Source organism: Ambystoma mexicanum, chromosome 1p, assembly GCF_040938575.1.
Source record: "Ambystoma mexicanum isolate Mex_15411 chromosome 1p, UKY_AmexF1_1, whole genome shotgun sequence".
NCBI lineage: Eukaryota > Metazoa > Chordata > Amphibia > Caudata > Ambystomatidae > Ambystoma > Ambystoma mexicanum.
The window spans coordinates 465,261,803-465,280,248 of record NC_090921.1 but is presented as its reverse complement, the minus strand read 5'-3'; the positions used below and the strand labels follow the sequence as shown (position 1 = coordinate 465,280,248).

The following is an 18,446-nucleotide window of genomic DNA, read 5'->3' as shown; positions in this document are numbered from 1 at the left end:
GTCGCAGGGCAGAGCCTAGTGGGTTAAAACATCCCACAGGTTTGAGGGGGTTAAAATTAGTTATTTTTCTATGTAAATGTCTGAAAAATACCTCTAATTTTTCGCAATATAATCACATCGAATCATATGTTGCTACATAGGATTGTGTGAATGTATAGGATTGTGTGAATGTATTACTGTGTGCATGTGCGGAATGTGTGTGAAAAGCCAAAGTGTGCACATGTAAGCAAGCAGAACAGGAATGAGGCTGGTGGGCTGGTGATGCCCGAGGCGCAAAAGTGAAACTATTCTGCTGGCTGTAAGGAAACGAACGAAATGCCAATGCATTGGGTGATAGACTTGTGGAAAGAGGCTACCCGCACAAGCTTGTGAATAAAATCTGCAAAAAGAGCTCAGTGGACAACTAGGGAACATCTACTTTGTCCGAAGGAGAAGAAAACAAATTTGGATCGAATTGTATGTGTGACAACTTTTTCTCCCCAAACGGTGCATGTCAAAAAATGGATTAGAAAACATTAGAATCTGGTAACAAGCACTGGCTGTACAAGTGGACTTCCTCTGTTCGCCCTGAAATGGGCCGAAAATCTTAGAGATTGTCGGTTGTTCCAATCTGGAATGCACCAGGCAATGAAGTTTGCACAAAACAGTCCAAGAGCGGCATGGTGCCGTGAGAAAACATTTTCGGGCACTATGCATGCGGGCAATGTAGTGTGTGCCACTTAACATCTAGGACAACAACTTTCAATCAAGGTAGTTTCAAGTGACAATTACGGCAATTCACCAACTGCCAATCTGGCAATGTCATTATGTTATCAGATGTCATCCCAATGTCTATCAGGTCACACGGACAACGAGAAAGATTGCCACGCGTATCAACGAACATAGATCCCGAATTAGAACCAAAAATGTTGCAGCACCATTGGTGCAACATTTTTTAGCCGCTCACCACACGGAAGAAGCGATATATTGTGATAGACCAATTGAAATCAGATACAAGCCAATATTCCATGCAATATCGCTTATTAAAATTGGATACATCGTTTGAGAACACATGAAACAGGTCTGAATGAGGAGATGCAGTGGCGATATTACTACAACGTTGAGTAACCACAAATCTTTTCCATATTAATATGTGACTTGGCCAGCTGTAACATTGCGGGAATGGGATGAGCATAATTGCCTACTCTGTACATTGCCTTTTTTGGTAAATTTTGTCCTTCCGGTGCGTGCAGCATGTGTGGCCCAGTCCAGTGTAAAATTTGCTTTGGTTGATGGGTACACCTTTTTCAGTAAAACCACTGGTAGCAACAGGGATTTTTCATAATAACACTTTGCAATAGAGTGATATAGCTGCCAACATTTCCTCAATTTCCTTCCCAACAGGAATATGAGGCTCCCATATCCCAATCCAATATGGTGACAGTTTTGCACATTGGTTATACACAGGAAATGGGATGATGACGCGATAGGCACGGGTAATCCGGCAGCATCAACGCAGAACGAGTGCATCCAGAAAGAGAACACAAATATCTGCCCAAATAGAAAATGGGCAGCTGCCTTTCTTCGTGAAGGACTGCTCCCTTGTCGGTGAACGCGGAATGACAGCATGGTTGAGCTGTGATTCACATAGCTTCAATATACTAAGGTAAACTGCATATTGATTTGCAGGAGGCGGCACCTCTCGTTTCTCTTAAATATGTGGGAAAAGCGACATTTCACGTGATTTGTTTTGGTTTTTCTTTGAGACTGCATTTACAGCATATCGAAGAATTTTTTGACGCTTGTGCAGCGTAGTTGTTACCCTGGGAGGTTTGCACCATCGGACGTGTTTTTCGGGCCCAGCAACCGGTTTGCTGATCCCGAAAGGCATCAGTAGGGCTGAGTGTGCCGATACAACCGAAATAGATGAAAAGGTTGTGACAACAACATAGGGTGCCTCGTTTAGGCTGTGGCTTAAGATATGCAAGCCATAAGTTGGAATATGGGCATGTCCGGGAGACAGCAACCGGCTTTGCTGCCCCCCCGACAGCCCCATGCCCTCCTCCAATTATGTTCAGAGAGGTTGCATGCAACATCATTCAAACTTGGCGTTTGCGAATGATAAAAGTGGCAGACTGGTCGACCTGTTTGTTTTTCTTCTGCACAGTTTCGAACCAGCCGGGCTGAAAACCGTTACATGGCTCACATTTGCCTGCAATAAAGTGGCTTTCCGCATCCCTTGGTGTGTCGGGACCAGGTGCTACACTAACGGTTATTGATACCATTATAAGGTAATGACAACTCGGGGATCCCAATCCTCGACACCCTGTTTCAGAACCGGAAAAAAAAAAATGGACAGTGCAAATATGATTGGGCTCCAGAATGCTAAAATCACATTTTTAACATAGGGAGCAGAGGGAACCCCCCCAATTGAACGAGGAGTGGGGCTTGCTTTAAGTATATCAGGAGCATTTGGCAAATAAAGACACCATCTTTCTCGGGATGTGATGGATGCCACTCAATGAACATGAACAGAAAAACTACACAGGTAGGCACTCGAAAGACAGGATTGCCTATCCTTCCATGGTTCGATCCTTGTGTGTGGGACACCGGGGACAGAACAGTTCAGAACCCTTTTGAGATTAAAGAGGGACATCTTTTCCTCGTTTTTAAAGTTGTCTTTATGAATGAGATTAGAGACAGAGTTACAGTATATAGAATCAGGAAAAGCAAAATGGTATTTTCTCTGCAATGCAGTAATGCAACTTGGATTAGATTGCCAATACAAGTAGTGAGCGTGTCTCTTTTTGATTAGAACTATAGATGGTCTTTACATTGATGGAGATTGTTCCATCTTTCTCTCCCTTGCCTGTTCATCTACGTCTTCAAGCTTTGGAGCTTGTAATACAAAGATAAGAGACTTACCACTGGCCAAACAGTCTCAACACCTGCTATTGAGATCATAAATCATAACACTTGTATATGTCCGATGAGAGCATGGGTAGTGAAAGCACATCTGACACCATGCTCGAAACTCGAGTAGACATGAAAACATCTTAAGTTCTATGTGTTTTGGATCTAGATTGTTCTCTTTGGTTGATAAAAATAATTTGTGGCCATTGGAAATATTAGAAGCAAACTGTTAATATATGCCAAACAGATTGGAAGATTGATGCATTGACCGAAAACAAAAACTATGTTGCATCAGAGGTCGAATTGACGACGCTTCATTTTTTTAGACATTGTTAGGATTGCGTAGATTTTGCACAAGTATGAGTGGTTAGAGTATGGGTATGTATGTATGATTACAATATGGTTCTAGGTCAAATATGATGAAATTGTTTGAAATACAGAATTTATGGTATGTTCTGTAATTTGGAGTTTTAATATTTGCTGTGTTTTGTATACTGTCTCGATGTATGACGAACTAAAAAGCAATAAGAATAAAATAAGAAATAATTGCACAAATCAATTTCTGAAGTTTCCTTTGATAGAAGGCATTGTTTCGAACAAAGAAATTCTTTGAATAATTGGAACGCAACGAGAGTCTGTACATGTTTCTGGATAACTGTACTTTGTAGGGACACCCCTTGGAAAGTTGTGTTTTGGCACAGTTAATCCTCCTGAGCCTTACACTGGAATGATGTCTCCCCCACCCATAGTGAAGTCAGTGGTTCTCCACTTCTCAATCACTGCACCTTGCTAAAAACAGTAGCAGTATCTCTTCTCACGTCACTGTTAGACACTTAAAAAATAAACAGTGATGATAATCTTAACATTCCATTAGAGTTTTTCTCTTATAGATTTTATGAATTGATCATTTTTCGGCGGCGGAATTATATATTCTATTAGGTTTCTTGAAATGTTAACATTTTCAGATCCGTGGAACAGTAAGGCTGATTAGATGCAACGTGTATTGCTCCCGGCTGAGGGGTGTTTTCTCGCCGTCGGCCTGCAAAGCATTGGATAGAATTACATTGAAAGACTGGTTTATATATTTTATAGTACACATTCAAACGAAAGTAATTGTGTCTGAGCTAAAGGGAACAATAAGAAACTGACATGGCCTCGGGCAGCAGTAGGTGTAGAAGATGCAGTAGGTGTAGAAGATGCGACAGTGTTCCACCATAAGCCAAGTGGATTTGAGCTGAGCAGAGAGAAGAGCCATGACTATGTAGTGAAACGAAAGGAAGACTGGTGTGAGGCAGATAAATCTGTGTAGTGTGCGAGTCATGCGTCAGGTAAAATAAGATCAGGTTTTTATATAAGGCGTCATTGTTTACCTCGTCTGTCTGCGACAATAAAGGTTTTCCATCGCCAAGTCTTTTAAATAAAAATTGTGATTATTCTGTCTCCCTCCTATATTGACGTTTTTTTTTAATGTATTTCTGCTCTCGTGGCTGGTCCAGTGACAAGGCTTAGAACTTATTTCAATGTCATCACAACAGTGCTTCAAACTAAAAGTACAGTCGAGAGGGCATTGAAATACAGTGAGTCTTTTAAATATAGCAATAGGTTAATGACAAAATGTGAAACTTTCTGAATAAAAATAATCAAATTTCACTTTCTCCATGAGCACCATATTGTCTTGAGAATTTGTGTTTTTAAAAAAATGTGCAATAAAATTACAGATTTGAGGTCAAGTAAGAATCATGGGGTCATTTTTTCTGTCGCTTTTTTCATACTTCTTAAGAAAGCCCATCATGCAATCCCACACCATAGAGTATGGTGTCAATATTAATTATGGGCAAATCCCACATGACAGAGTTATGTCCTAGTATGGAATTGGCATTTATTGGCGCAGCACGTCTGCTCATGTTTTATTACACTGGCATAATTTCTGCATTATGGAAAAAGCTAACATGCGCATGGATACGGACATATATTGGGTCAGCCAGCATAAACATGATTTCTTAAACTGGCATTAGGGACAACATCAATGTGCCCTCATGTGGGATACTGACATTTGGCGGCATGGCCAGCATGGACGTGTTCTTATGGTGGCATATATTACTGCAGTATGTGCAAGCGTGTCCTTGCATGGGGATACGGACATATTTTGAAGCAGCCTTTATGGACATGTATTAGTGGCATTACTAGAATTATAGGCAAAGCCACTACGAATGTGATCTTAAATGGCATTAATGAAATATTTCCACAGCCTGCAGCAAATGTCTTCTTAAACTGGCTTATATTGTGGGCAAAATCATGAAGAAACCCCTGAACTACCCATGGTTAGGGGCTCTATTGCTATGCTCAGTCACACAATCCTCCATAGTATTTACACCCCCTCAATGAAAACATTCACCAGCCGCCACTTTGTACGACACCCCCGACCCCAAAAAAACAACGGAAGTTAGTTTGCCATAAAAACAAAGGGGCGCCTGTGGTAAATGAGAAGCACCAACTCAAAACCAGTTTGTTTAGACATGGCACGCGGAGGACAGCCAAAAGGGATTAAATGCGTCGTTTCCAAACAGTCCGACTGTGTGAAGTGTGTGAAAAAAGGATTTGTACAGCAACATGAAAAATGCCTAGATAACTGGTCTGCTAAACACACTAACACAAGCAGGTAAGTGAGAGAGCGATAAGGATAACAGAAGGTGGAAACATACAACTTAAACCACCGGAAAAAGTCATCAGTTCTGCAAACTAACACATAATCAAGGTTTTAGTCTTTGTACCTTAAAAAAGGGGGTAAATTTAACTCACGACATTTCCCAGGCAATAAACCGACTAGCAGCTAGCTTGTCACTAACCATTCAGCGCCATCTGATCAGGCTGCAGTGCCGTTTCATTCTGACTGCAGCAGTGGACCAAAGCTTTCCGCCACCTATGGCTATGGATGCGCGCATACTACGATTTCAGGCACCTTTTACAAGCGTGACAGAAGAGGCCGTGGCAGCTCTGTGCACAGGATTGCAGTCCATGTCTCCAGGGAACGTTCTAAAAGAAGAAACGATCTCCAGCGCACTTACATTTGCGTAGTTAAAAGGACAAAGTGAGAACCACATGTCTAAGTGTCCCATTTTGAACACTCCAAACAATACATCTGCACATCACAGTAAACTAATGATTTAAGGTGGCAAGTGGAAATCAAAGAATCACAGCACTTACAAACGGTTCAGGAAACTTTGGTTACTTGCAGTGTCTCCGGTCTCATAATCCATAGAAGCAGACAATGAACAACCTTAATAAATGGCACACCTTTCTTCTAGAAAGTCCACCACAGAAAACGAAATCCTCACATACCATTTACCTGCAACACGTCTGCACATTGTTGCCCGACATATCAAACACGTTTTTAAGTGAACTTGGGCTAGTTTGTTCCTCAGTATAAGCAATATGTGTATGTTTAGGGAAAAGCGTAAGGAAAATATGCGGATGTGTAATAAGGGCTTGGCTTTTAATTAGGGAAAAGGGGATCTGTCAAACACTGCATTCCTCTCATGTTGCCCAATTTTTTCTAATAGACCAGCAGATCAATCGTGCCACATACAGGCGTTTCAATCACCAAGTCTACCAAGCATAGATTTGTTAAAGTGCGACTTAACTAAAAATAAACGCAGCAAATGAACGTCCCGACGTTAGACTGATCAAGTGTATAATACGCACTCGACACAGTGTTGAAAACAAATGCAGTATTTGCCAAAGAAAACCATTGCGTTTCCTACAAAAGATGACTACAGGGAGTTGCAAACATAAAATACATTAAACACGTGCTTTTTCAAACTACACAGGACTTCTACGGTTGAGTTCTCGGAGTAGTTTCGTTATTCCCAACAACGAACGAAAAAGATAGTTTCCCGAAATTATTGCGTGTATATTGCAAATTTCCGGTCACAACGCTGCTTGGGTTTATTTTATTTTATACAAGGGCCCTCTGGAGCGCTCACGGCATGCCTGCGACTCACAACACTCACGGGTCTCTATACTACGGCTGCAGCAGAGACCTGATGATTCATGCGTGTTATTGTTTACATTGGCTTGTCAATGAGGGAGACTCGCACTCTGCCTGACAAGCATCAATAGCCCCTCTGAACGGCAGGGAAGAAGCGTCAAGAGAAGCACCGGTACCTCTGGTTGACACTCCGTGAGGCGCAATTCGCATTTGCACGCGCCCTAAGACATCACATATCAAATAGTTGTACATTAAACAGATGGCTTCAAATACATATACTGAGAACAAGTGGCCAACCCGAAAGGCTCTACTGTAATGCATTGGGGATTTCCCAAGTGAAGTTATCTCATAGGGACTTTTAATTACAGGAATAGGATGGGGGGGAGGGTTTATTGGACGCAACTACTTGGAAGGCAGAATAAGAGGGGGTAAAGTTAGACCATAATGCCGTTTATGAAAGCACTACTCTTACTACATTAAATGCCCTGAATCACACGGGTGTGTGTGTGTGGGGGGGGGGGGGGAGGGGGAGTGACGCTCGTTTTGTGTTTGGGGTATAGACCACTGGGGGGGCACATTGTTTAGACATTCATAATCTTTCAAGTAATGCACTTAAGTGTGTTCACTTGAGGGTTACAACTCCCACTCACTTTGCAAGGACAGCATAGAGGTTGGGGGGCTACGTGGGATATCAGTCCTAAAAATGAAGGCGTTTTAGAGAGCTGTCAGAATTGACCTACAATCCGCATATTGACGGGACCATTCCATTTGCTTCAGTTTTCTTGGAAATGTCAGCTAGCAACACGTGAGTAGACGACAGTGAAAAGAAGTACCCTCAATTGGGTACTGCCACTGCCCTTTTTGTTTCCAAATGGGAAGGAAGCGGACCTTAGTCGAGGTTTTGCAGGCAAGGTCCTTAATTTTAAGGTTATCATTTGTCTAAAGGTATATTTGCTGAATCCTTTACAGGGGATAATGGCATCCTCGTATAGCTATTATGTATTATTAATGTCCCACAGGGCAAGTAAGAACTGCATGAAATGACAGTGCCCTCCACCGTACTTCCAAGCGCTGCAGAATTTCGAGAGCCCTTTTGGGATAGCTACGCAGCACAGGTCTGCTGGTAGTGGCTGGGTATAAGGTAGTTGGGGACCAGGCGCTGACAGCAGCAGCATCCCCCTTTCTTTAGACTCCGCCTTCACAGCTCCTGAAGTCCCGCCCCTTGATTTGCAGGACTTACCCGCGCCGCCCGGGTGATGCTCAGATCCTTCATCACCTCTTCAAATGCCGCCGTCTCCTCCGCTTGCTTCTGGTTGTGCAACGCGATCTTCTCGCTAAATTTCCGAGGGTTGTTTGAAGTCGCCATCTTTCTCCGCTTCTCCTCCTCCTCCGGCGCCGCCTCCCTCCGGCGCGCTGACGTAAGCACGCCAAGAGACCGCGTGAAAGGATCTAATCAAACTTGACGACTGGAAAGTGCGTTTTCAGGCTCTGGCTCTAGGGGGCTGCACAGGAGTTGTTAAAGCATCGATAATACTACCACCCTGATGAGAAAAACACATAATCAAAGCACAGCATAAAAATCTGCATTGTCTCATCCAAATCAAAACATGGACAAGTGGAAATGAATTAGTGGAATCATTTTTTTATATTCAAGTTAAGTCTTTTCCACTGTGGTGGGCCTGGTCCAGGTCAGCCCAGAGCAATGAATAAAGACAGGGACACTAGCTTATGTCTCAACAGGTTCCCTGCTCCAACTGGTGCATGCCCTGGAGGGGACCACCTTTATTGGGTGAATACCACGTGACCATGTGGATAACACAGTCACTTAAAGGGGCTAATTACACTCCTACCTTTCCATATTTTCAAACAAAAGGAATGCATGCACTTATGCACAACACAACCATGTAAAACATAGCCTCCTGCACGCCCATTCACTTCAATTGACTCTCACCCGCCAATAACAAAATCAGGTGTTTTCACCCGCCTTTGCCACACAAATGATTGAGAGCTATGTGTAACATAAGTAACCAAGTTCAACGATACCATCTGAATAGCTGCACCAACGGGTGCCCTCTGGCTTCACAGGAGATCTACTTCAAAGTCACGCATGAAGCTGGGCTTCCTGCGGCACTCTAGTACAGGATAACACCACTCCCACCAGGATCGTCCTCGGCAGAGTTCAAACCTCCTCCTTGGTCAGTCGGGCCGTCTTCTCCACTATTGGATGCCAATCCTTCCTGGCTGGTCCCTTCTCTCTCGCTGTCTAGGCTCGGCCACCTCAGTAGAGGCTCAAGCCTTCGGCATCGTTCGGGGCTTGACTCCGGCGACTGTCCCATCTTCCTGAAGAAGCAGGAGCTCCTGGTCACCGTCGTGTTGTCATCCGATGCGGCCACCATATCTTAGTATCCATCACTCTGAGTGGGATCAGCTCGTGGGGCAAGGACAACTTCCCTCTCACATTTCTGGTTCTCACCAGCACCCGGTCACCTATCTCCAGGCGTTCACTCCTCAGTCTCCTCCGATCGTTCTCCCTCTCGTTGACTCTTCTTCAAACCTTGGATACCGCATCATCATCAATGACTGCAAGTGTTTGTGCTGTGTGATCTGGCAGAAGTCCTCGCAGGCATGGTTGGAATAGCTTCTCAGCTGGGGATACCCCATGGAACTGTGGGGGGTTGCACGATATTCCGCCAAGAACTGGTAATGAGCGAACTTCTCACACTCCCCTTGTCCATGGGCTATCCTAAAGACTTTATTTAGCGTCTGCATCAGTCTTTTGGCCTCCCCATTTGCCCTTGGCCATAGCGGTGTGATCTTTCTGTGAGTGATGCAGCATTCCGCAAACCCTCTAACTTGAAATGGGAACCCATTGTCGGAACATATTGTGGCAAAAGCCTCTCCGACGCCAGTATTTCCTCCTCTAAGGATGTGGAGCTGATGAAATCGACCTCAGGGTACCTTGACCACTGATCGACGAGAACCACAAAAGAATTGTCTCTGCAGGTCGACCCAAAGTCCATGTGTATCGTGCTACAGGGCAAACAGCTCCTCTCCCTTGACTCAATACGGGGCTCTCGTCGGTGTGGCAGCACCACCTGACACCACACACAGCTGCAGACAAATTCTTCCACCCGCACACCTTCATGCAGACACACGCCTTGTTCTTGGCCATGCCCTGGTGACCTTTGTGCACCAGTTCCAATGATCTGCCCACAAGGCTGGCTGGAACCACTATCTTTGAGCCTCTTACAACTAGGCCATCTTCTGTGAAAGTGAGCTCTCCCCTCACTCTCCACATCTGCTCAAGTGCCTTTCTCGCCTCTGTGGTGCATTTGTCAAGCCTTTCGAGAACTCTCCGCCACTCACCCTTTGTTCCAGCGGCCTGGAGTATCTTGAAACACTCGTCCTTGACCGAAGCCTTTCTAATGTTGTCAATTGACATGGAGATGGGGGTCACTGATTCCGCGAAACTGTGCAGGTATTCTTCTGTTTCCGCCTCTTCCGTACTCTCGTTCCCACGACTAGGGTGGCATGACAGGTAGTCTGCTGCATTGGTGTTTCCAGGGCGAGTGTCAGCTCGATGGCATACTCCTGCAAAGTGAGTAGCCACTTTTCGTCCTCACCGGCGGCTTGGAGGAAGAGCCGGTCATGATCGTATCAGGGGCTTGTGGTCAGTAACAACCTTCATGGGTTTACCGTAGATGTACAGGTGGTAATGTCTGCAGCCAAGGCCTCCCTTTCAATTTGTGAATACCTTTGCTCGGTCGCTGACACCACCCTGCTGGCGAATGCCACTGGTCAATCTGAACCACTCTCATCCGACTGCATAAGCAAAGCTCCCAAACCAAACGGGCTGGCGTCAACTGTGATCTGTCCTCTGCTGTTAGGGCCCCTTTTATGTTCCCTCTCTGGTCGAGTCCTCAACCACTTCTCTCGGAGGACCCACTCCTCTGTAAAGTATCTTGGTTGTCCATATCTTCGTCATGTCCCTCAGGTCACCTGAATGCTTTATGTGTGGGTCTTCAATCCAGGTCATATAGCAGCACTCCCCATCAGGTTGTCAGAATACCCATCGTCCCACATATTTATGCGGCTCTCAGGGATATGAAAAATGTGGATCCTAGAGGGATGACTGGGCTTTTTCTTTAAGTTCAAATGAGGTAGGAATTTGGTTTGTGTGTATTTGTGCATCATCACACCCATGTTTATCACTATCATCATCCCTATCGCCTTCTTCGTGGTCTTCTGGTATTGGCTTAAGCTATTCTCAGAGTGCAGAATCCCAGTAGCAACAATATTATTATTGCTATCAGTACCTTAAATGCAGTGGCCAGCCAGGTGGGATCCAGGAGAACAAGGAGGTGAACCAATCGTCATTCCCTGTCTCTTCTACTTCTTATTCCATCTTTGTTTGGAGATCTGTCAGGAGAGTTATGGCTTCCATATGGTTTCCGTTTTCCTTGTCGTGAGCAGGTATGTAGGTCAACAGGATGCGCCAATTTTTGCGCATACGCCTCCTTATGTGGTTGTGATTAGGTCGAAGACATATCTGTTCTGAAGAGTCATGAGCCTTATTGGGCTCAACTCTTCCTTTATGGCATTTAAGCCCCTTACCGTTGAGTTAATCATTTGGAATAACTCCCACCGGGTTATTTGCAACCATTTGGCATTTGTGGTTGCCTATACTCCAGGGAAGATGAAGGTAAAGAACATTTCTGCCTGGCTGAATAACCTATGCTCCCATGGTATCTCATTGAGTGCAGCTTCCATTTTGGTGGAAATATAATCACTCCCTCTTTTTGCTCATTTGAGGTGGATCTCTTCATTCTCTGTTGTGCATCAATTAGGGGGAACTCTGTGGTGTATAGATCGCTCTTGGGCACTACCAGAGCTAGTAAGTTTACGAGTACTATGGAGTACAGTCCTGTCCAATTAGGGGGTCGTTTCATGTATGCTTTGGATCCGCAGGCCTAATAGTGATCCATTAATACTGAAGTTCCTGCTTTAATTCCTGGAACATCAAAAACTTGTTAGCACTGTTTGTTTTCCCCAACGATTATAGTGCCATTATTTCACAAGCACAAAGTAGCATTTCTTAGGCGCACTTTTTGCTTGGATTCCCCCTCATCACCGACCCATGTGAGTGATTTTGTAATGTTGGGCCAGTGCACACCTTATCTGCATTTACCACAACCTCTTCCCATTGTTCCAATAGTGCCAATTATTTGCAAACCTTTAGCCCTTTGGTCCAACCCTCAGGTGTGAGCACTGTTCCTTTTATTTGCAGATGTCCTGCTCCCAACATCACGGTACTTCTTTCCTATTTTTATCATTGTACTGCAGCATTTTCTTTTGTTCGAATCTAACTCCTGCTCTGGGTGCTTCAGGTTGTTCATATCTTATCACCTGATGTATTGTCTCCCTTTTTTTATCATGGATGAAATCCCTTGTACATAATTAACTTATCGTTGGGACTTTCCTTTATTTACCCATACTAAGGATGCAGTTTGCCCTAGGAATTGTCCTCGGGTTAAACAGAGTGCCAGATGTGTCACACAGTGTGCCTTTTCTTTAGGTATTTCTGTGGCTATAAAAATCCTGGAAGCGCCCATAGCATAGGAAATGAGAGACCCACATAGCAACTCTCATCAGATATCCCTCTCTCTACCGGAGACATGTGCTGATACTACATATTATTACTTATTTGGGCAGATCCAGCCATATAAGCATTTATGTGCTGGAAACTGGTGTCAGTATCTCATTTTAATCTTTTAATCTGTTTAGCGGCAATAGAGAAAGGTTGGGTTGCTGCTGCATCCAACATAGGTATAGATGTCATGTTAGTATACATTTGCATGGGTACATTGTATAGAATCACTTCTTTGTTGCAGAGAAATTATACAAAGATGTGTTTTGCCTTTTTGTGTTAATTCACTTCTCGTAGTGCCAGGAAAATAAAGAGGTAGAGACAGCAGAAAGTAAAAAAGCTAGCTACGATCATTACTGCTAAAGTGTCTACCTGTTGTTGTGGGGCACAACCATTAGGCGATCTGCATGGCAAAAGCCTATACTTGACAGAATTAAAAAGATCAATTTTCTTCACTTTTTATTCAATACTTTCACGTTGATCTTCTGACTGTCAGTGGGTACCTATAGGAACAATTGCATCATAATTGCTAAGAGAATGTGTTCAAAAACAAACCTACTCTTAGGGTCAACTAATAGTGAAATAGGAGGCACCTTACTTGTCTTGAATGCCTTATAGCTGTCAATTATAAGAGCGAGAATCAATACAGTAATGTTTTTAGAGGTAACATCAAATAACAGGGTGTGACACTGTGTTTGATTCTTCTGGTTTCTTCAAAGTGTGGGTCATTTTTTATTGTGCAAGTGAAAATGTTTTCTTGGAGGAAAAAGTTTGCTCCAGCTAGTTCAGTTGTCTCTTTGGGAAGAAAACTATGTTTTTATTGACTTTCCCCTAAGAGTTGTCTGCTTCTGGTTCCTGATCTCGCCTGGACTCTTATCACTTCTTCTTCTGTCTTGGCATCTGGGGTCTTGCCTTTGCAGGGTTTAACATCCCTGAGATGAAGCCATGTTCTTCTTCCTTGTACTATGACAGCAGTGGAATTTACCTCCTCCACCACGAAGGAACTCTCAAATCTCGGTTTGTGCCTGAGTTTGGTAAAAATAAAATACATAAATAAGATCACAAGCGTATAGGGTGGTGGGTGGAGCAAGCTCTGTAGGTCGGGTGGTTTGTTGTCTTCATCATTCTTCTTCGACCCCACCTGCCGTGTGCAAATCTGTTGGGATATAAAAGAAATACTCGCCATCATAGCAGCCAAATATTCATGCATTTAATTTCCAGGAATCACATTGGTACTATGGGCATCTGTTCACATTCTAGTGGGAGGAGCAAGAGGTGTGTGCATCCGGCGTCCTATCAACAGCTCATGAGGAGTCAGGTGATGGTCTGACTCAGGAGGATTTCACAGTGCAAATAAGGCTAAGGGTAAACAGTGGAGCCATGCTTTGTTCAGGGTCAGTTTTGGCTATCCTCTTTTTGAGGAGGCCATTGAGCCTCTCACAAATTATGTTTGCCTCTGGGTGATAAACAGAGGAAAATGGGTGCTTGAAACACAGTAGGATTGTAATATGTTCAAACAATTCATTCACAAAGTGCGGTTTGTTATCAGACCAAAGGACTTCTCACACTCCCCATCTTGGGAACACCTCTCTAACAAGGAATTTGGCAGCACAGGTGACATCAGGGTGTGTACATGGACCCACTTTGATCCATCGGGTGGAAAGGGCACACGACTACCAACATGTATCTGTAGCTGTTACTATTTTGAAGCATATCTACATAATCCATATATAAATGCTGGCAAAGTTCAAGTAGGATGGGGTATTTTTGCTCTCTCTATGGATCTCTCACTGAAACTCTGCAAATCTCCTCCCAGGTGGCCAGGTGAAGGCAGATGCTTCCTGATCCCAACCCTGGGGGGAGAAAGGGTACAGGGTAGTGAGGAGATTCTGTGGGGTGAGATATGGTATTTATCCGCTGACAGGAAGATTCTTACCACTGTACCAAAATAAGTTATGCTCTATTGTCAATGTCTCTCAACCTCATATTAGATCTAAGGTTATAAACCCTAAGGTTGTAACATCTGATACAACTATATCAAAACAGTGACCCTTTTTGGTAACTAGAACTAAATACCTTCCTCAATCCCAAGGGTGCAATGTAAAGGATTGTGGAAATGTTGTCTTTTCTAAATCATCTTCCTGTGTAAAAGCTAAATCTCATAGTCTCTCTACTAAAAGCATTAAGAGAATCCAATCTACCTTTATAAATAATTTAGAAGTACAAAAAACTAATTTTGTTAGAACAAACAGAGACGAGGAAGAGGACTGACGAGGCATGAAGATGTAGCAGTCAGGCAACTGAGCCTAGTAACCATTGCAGTAGTGAGGAAATTGAGGCTAATAGTCCACACCTGAAACCTATTACACAACCTGTGAGGCATAAAAGAATTCCACATGAAAGCAGGGGTAGAAGGAGCTGGAAAGGGAGCTGGAACGCTGACACTAGTAGTAGTAGCAGAGGAGAAGCACAAGGTTGGTAAATCAGGAAGAAGTGGGAGCACAGAAGGGATGCCAGAAGGTGGAGGGATCAGATTTCACCTGAAAGTTCTGAGAGAGTACTGCTCTTCACTCTTGGTAAACATTTCTCCTGGCTTTAATTTAATCATAACTGCACCTATTCCTTTAATCAGGCCAACATCATAGGGACTGCTGGTCCATAATGTGACTGGTACTTGTGCATAGTCTTCCTCAAAAAATGATGGTGCCAAGCCTCATCAAGAATCTCCCGTACAGTCAAATGTTACAAGTCAAACGGATTGTGAGCGCCCGGATGAATATACACATGAAATAACCAAAATGGGAGAGAAATTCATTGCCTGCGGATATGAACCACAAGAAGTTGAGGCTGCACCTGCCAAGAGGGACACAGTACAATGGGACACACTACTAACACCATGGTAATACAAATAACTCCTTCACTGGTGTATGTATCAATGTTTTCAATCCAAAGTAACAGAATTAAGTATATAATCAAAAACAATTGGATGACACTCACTTGTGACCAAAGGGTTGAACACCTTTTTTAAAGAATTGGCCGTATTTGCATACCAGAGGAGCAGGAACCTCAGAGATCAACTAGTTGCCACAAGACCAGCAGCACAAAAACCGACCACAACACGCAATGGCACATGTCCATGCTTACATTGTAGCAATTGTGGATGTGCCACGAAAGGTGACATCATCAACCATCCACGGTCAGGAGAGAAGAAAAAAATTACGGAACATTGCCATATGCGATACAACAAACATAATTTACTCAATCAAATGTCTTACAGACTTTACTACATAGGGCAATCCAAAAGACCAGCGAAACAAAGGTGGAACAAACATAGGTCATGTATCAAGAATAGAAATCCTAACTCAACAGTGGCTAGATACTGACACAAAATTAAAATACAAAATCTCACATATTCAATTCCCGATAGTTGTGACTGTGACCACTCTGCCTCCATTTGTCCCAAAAGTTAGAACAAAGGGAAACATTTTTGATTGAGCAATTGGGCACACCCTGGCAACAGATGGTATGAATGAGGAAATCAATTATACGTGTTCTGTGTAACACTGTGTGGCATGTCTCATATGACATACAATATATTAATTTTCATCGCAATTGTACCCTTACTTGGTATTAGCTCTGTTAGGATACTGTGAACAACGTATTTCTAAATGTGATGAATTCCAAATTGAAAAATGTCTTATCGACATATGCTCCACGTGTCATTTAAACACAGCAATGTATTAATTCATCATCGTATCCTTACTTTAAATTGCTATTAACTAGATGTTAATCACTGAATGCTTAATCTGATGAATTTGAACTTGTGCGCATAAGCAAGATGCTTAAATGTTAAATTCTCCAGTAAATAAGAGCGAGGCACACATTGACAATCTTTATTGCTGGTTTCTACATGTGTGAAATGCTCCCGCAATCAGATTGACACCTGTTTTGTTGACATCTACACATTAAGGTGCAAGTACATTAGGCGCTGTCCCGGACCTATCCCGTTCCTTCTGTTCACGCAGAGGAAGCGGGACGCAAGGCGCCAATAACATCATCACGTTCAGCAACACGTGATGCCTTGGCGCCACACGGTACTCCAGGACAACCGAGCATAGACAAGACATCATCGTTCGCATGGGTTGCTGAGCCTCTCCCTGTGACCAGCTGGCATTAAGCTATGGTAAGTCTTATACCCGACTGAGATCAGCACAAGCACTAGTTCTGGGACGTACAGATCACTATAAAATGTTTACTCTTTTGTAGATCAGGGATTCAAATGGCTTAACAATCAGCTAGCACCCAGGTAATGGCTCATTTGCATATTTGAGATCCATAACCAATTAGTGAACAGCATAAGTTTAGGTATCACAGTTGCTTTCATTACTGTTTTTGCAGACACACAGGCTTTATTATCACAGGTACATTTCAGTATATTTGATGTATTTACATGTGCGTGAAAAGCACTGCACGTACTTTTCAAACGTGAAGATTACAAAACCCTAAATATCTTTTTCTGTTTACCTTTAATTAATTTCATTATGTCTGATGCCCGGGTATGTACATCTTTTGAATTTCATATTATATGCAATGATGTATATTTTCTACATTGTATTTTCTTTTGGTACCACATGCTGTGATTGTAACAGCGCTCAGCTCTGAAGATGGAATTGAATTCCGAAATGCATTGGCTAATGAACTGCTAAAATTCTCAAGACTGTTTTTGCCTTTCAATAAAATTAAACAAGAATTTGAGCACTTATGTACTAATTGTGTATATTATCATGACCTTTCAATTAATTATGAAGTAATATATATAAAAATCACAGATTTCTGTAGAAGACCATATTGTGAGCACTCGGTCCACTGAGGGGAAACACCCAGTCTTTTTTGTTTGTCTTTTTGATCATTGCCAACCTCTGTGGCACTTCCCTGTTCTCAATCTTCACTCAATACATGAGACTTATGAAGAATATTACTTTATCATCTGAATTTTCATCTTTGAACAACTCCTCATCTGCTAAGTCAGTCAGTCTGTATCCTTCGCCCAAAGCAATTACTGCCTTCCCTTCATCATCAGTTCCATGGATAACCATCCTTTCTTCTCTTCACTATGACTGCTTGCATCTCCAATGGGAATACATGGCCATCTTCCTCATCCATGGGTAATTCTGTTCTGAATAGGGTATTCGTAATATTTTGCCCTTGATCCCAGGAAGCCATGCTAACAGGAGATTCACTCCATATTGAAAGACCTTGAAATCCATACTCACACCCCTCTGTGCTTTCTGTCCTGAAAAGGTCAGTACACACTTGCGTACATTCACATAGTGAATCCCAGGAGTTTAACACACTATTCCCTGATTGGTTAATGAGATTGTCAAGTTGAGTTTGCTCATCATGTCCATTCCCATGATGTTGACTGGTTTTTGACGAGAATATAATAAGTGGCATGGGCAAATTGTGCTCTCCTATGGTAATGTTGTCAGTGAATGAGACCAAATGTGTAGCCCCAGAAAAACTGTGTGCATTCATGACAGTGCCTGATATTGAGTAATTCCCTGCCCTAACACACGACTGAGTCACCCCCGTGCCTACAAAAAAGGATAACATCCTGTCACCTATGGTTACTCCGATCCGTATTTCCTCTTGTGGGTCAGGTGTAACAAATAGGAATGAACACATTGAGTCAGTCTGTGGGTTGTCCTATTGTGGATATAGATTCAGTCCTGTCCCCATGAAAGGGTTTCCTCCTACCACTGTCACACTCCCTAATCTAGGTGTGGGTGCTTGTGTTCCTGTGTTGGGCTTCCAGATCACCATAGTATTCTGTTGCGCTGGTGCTGGTGTTTTTATCGGTGCTTGCTGTATCTGTATTTGTGGCTGTTGTGCCTGCATCTGTGTATGTTGTCAGGTTGT

The 18,446-nt window shown here is 43.1% G+C and overlaps 1 protein-coding gene across 8 annotated transcripts in view; it reads right to left on the bottom strand.

The window, feature by feature from the left end:
• The window catches only part of CRTC1 (CREB regulated transcription coactivator 1), a 1,230,699-nt gene extending 1,222,417 nt beyond the window's left edge, over positions 1-8,282 (bottom strand). For all 8 annotated transcript variants that reach the window (XM_069649310.1, XM_069649311.1, XM_069649312.1 and 5 more), the window contains exon 1: positions 8,121-8,282. In XM_069649310.1, the coding sequence (XP_069505411.1) occupies positions 8,121-8,246 (126 nt within the window). In that variant the 5' untranslated portion in view covers positions 8,247-8,282. The remainder of the gene's footprint in view (positions 1-8,120) is intronic.
• Between the last annotated feature and the right edge of the window lie 10,164 nt (positions 8,283-18,446).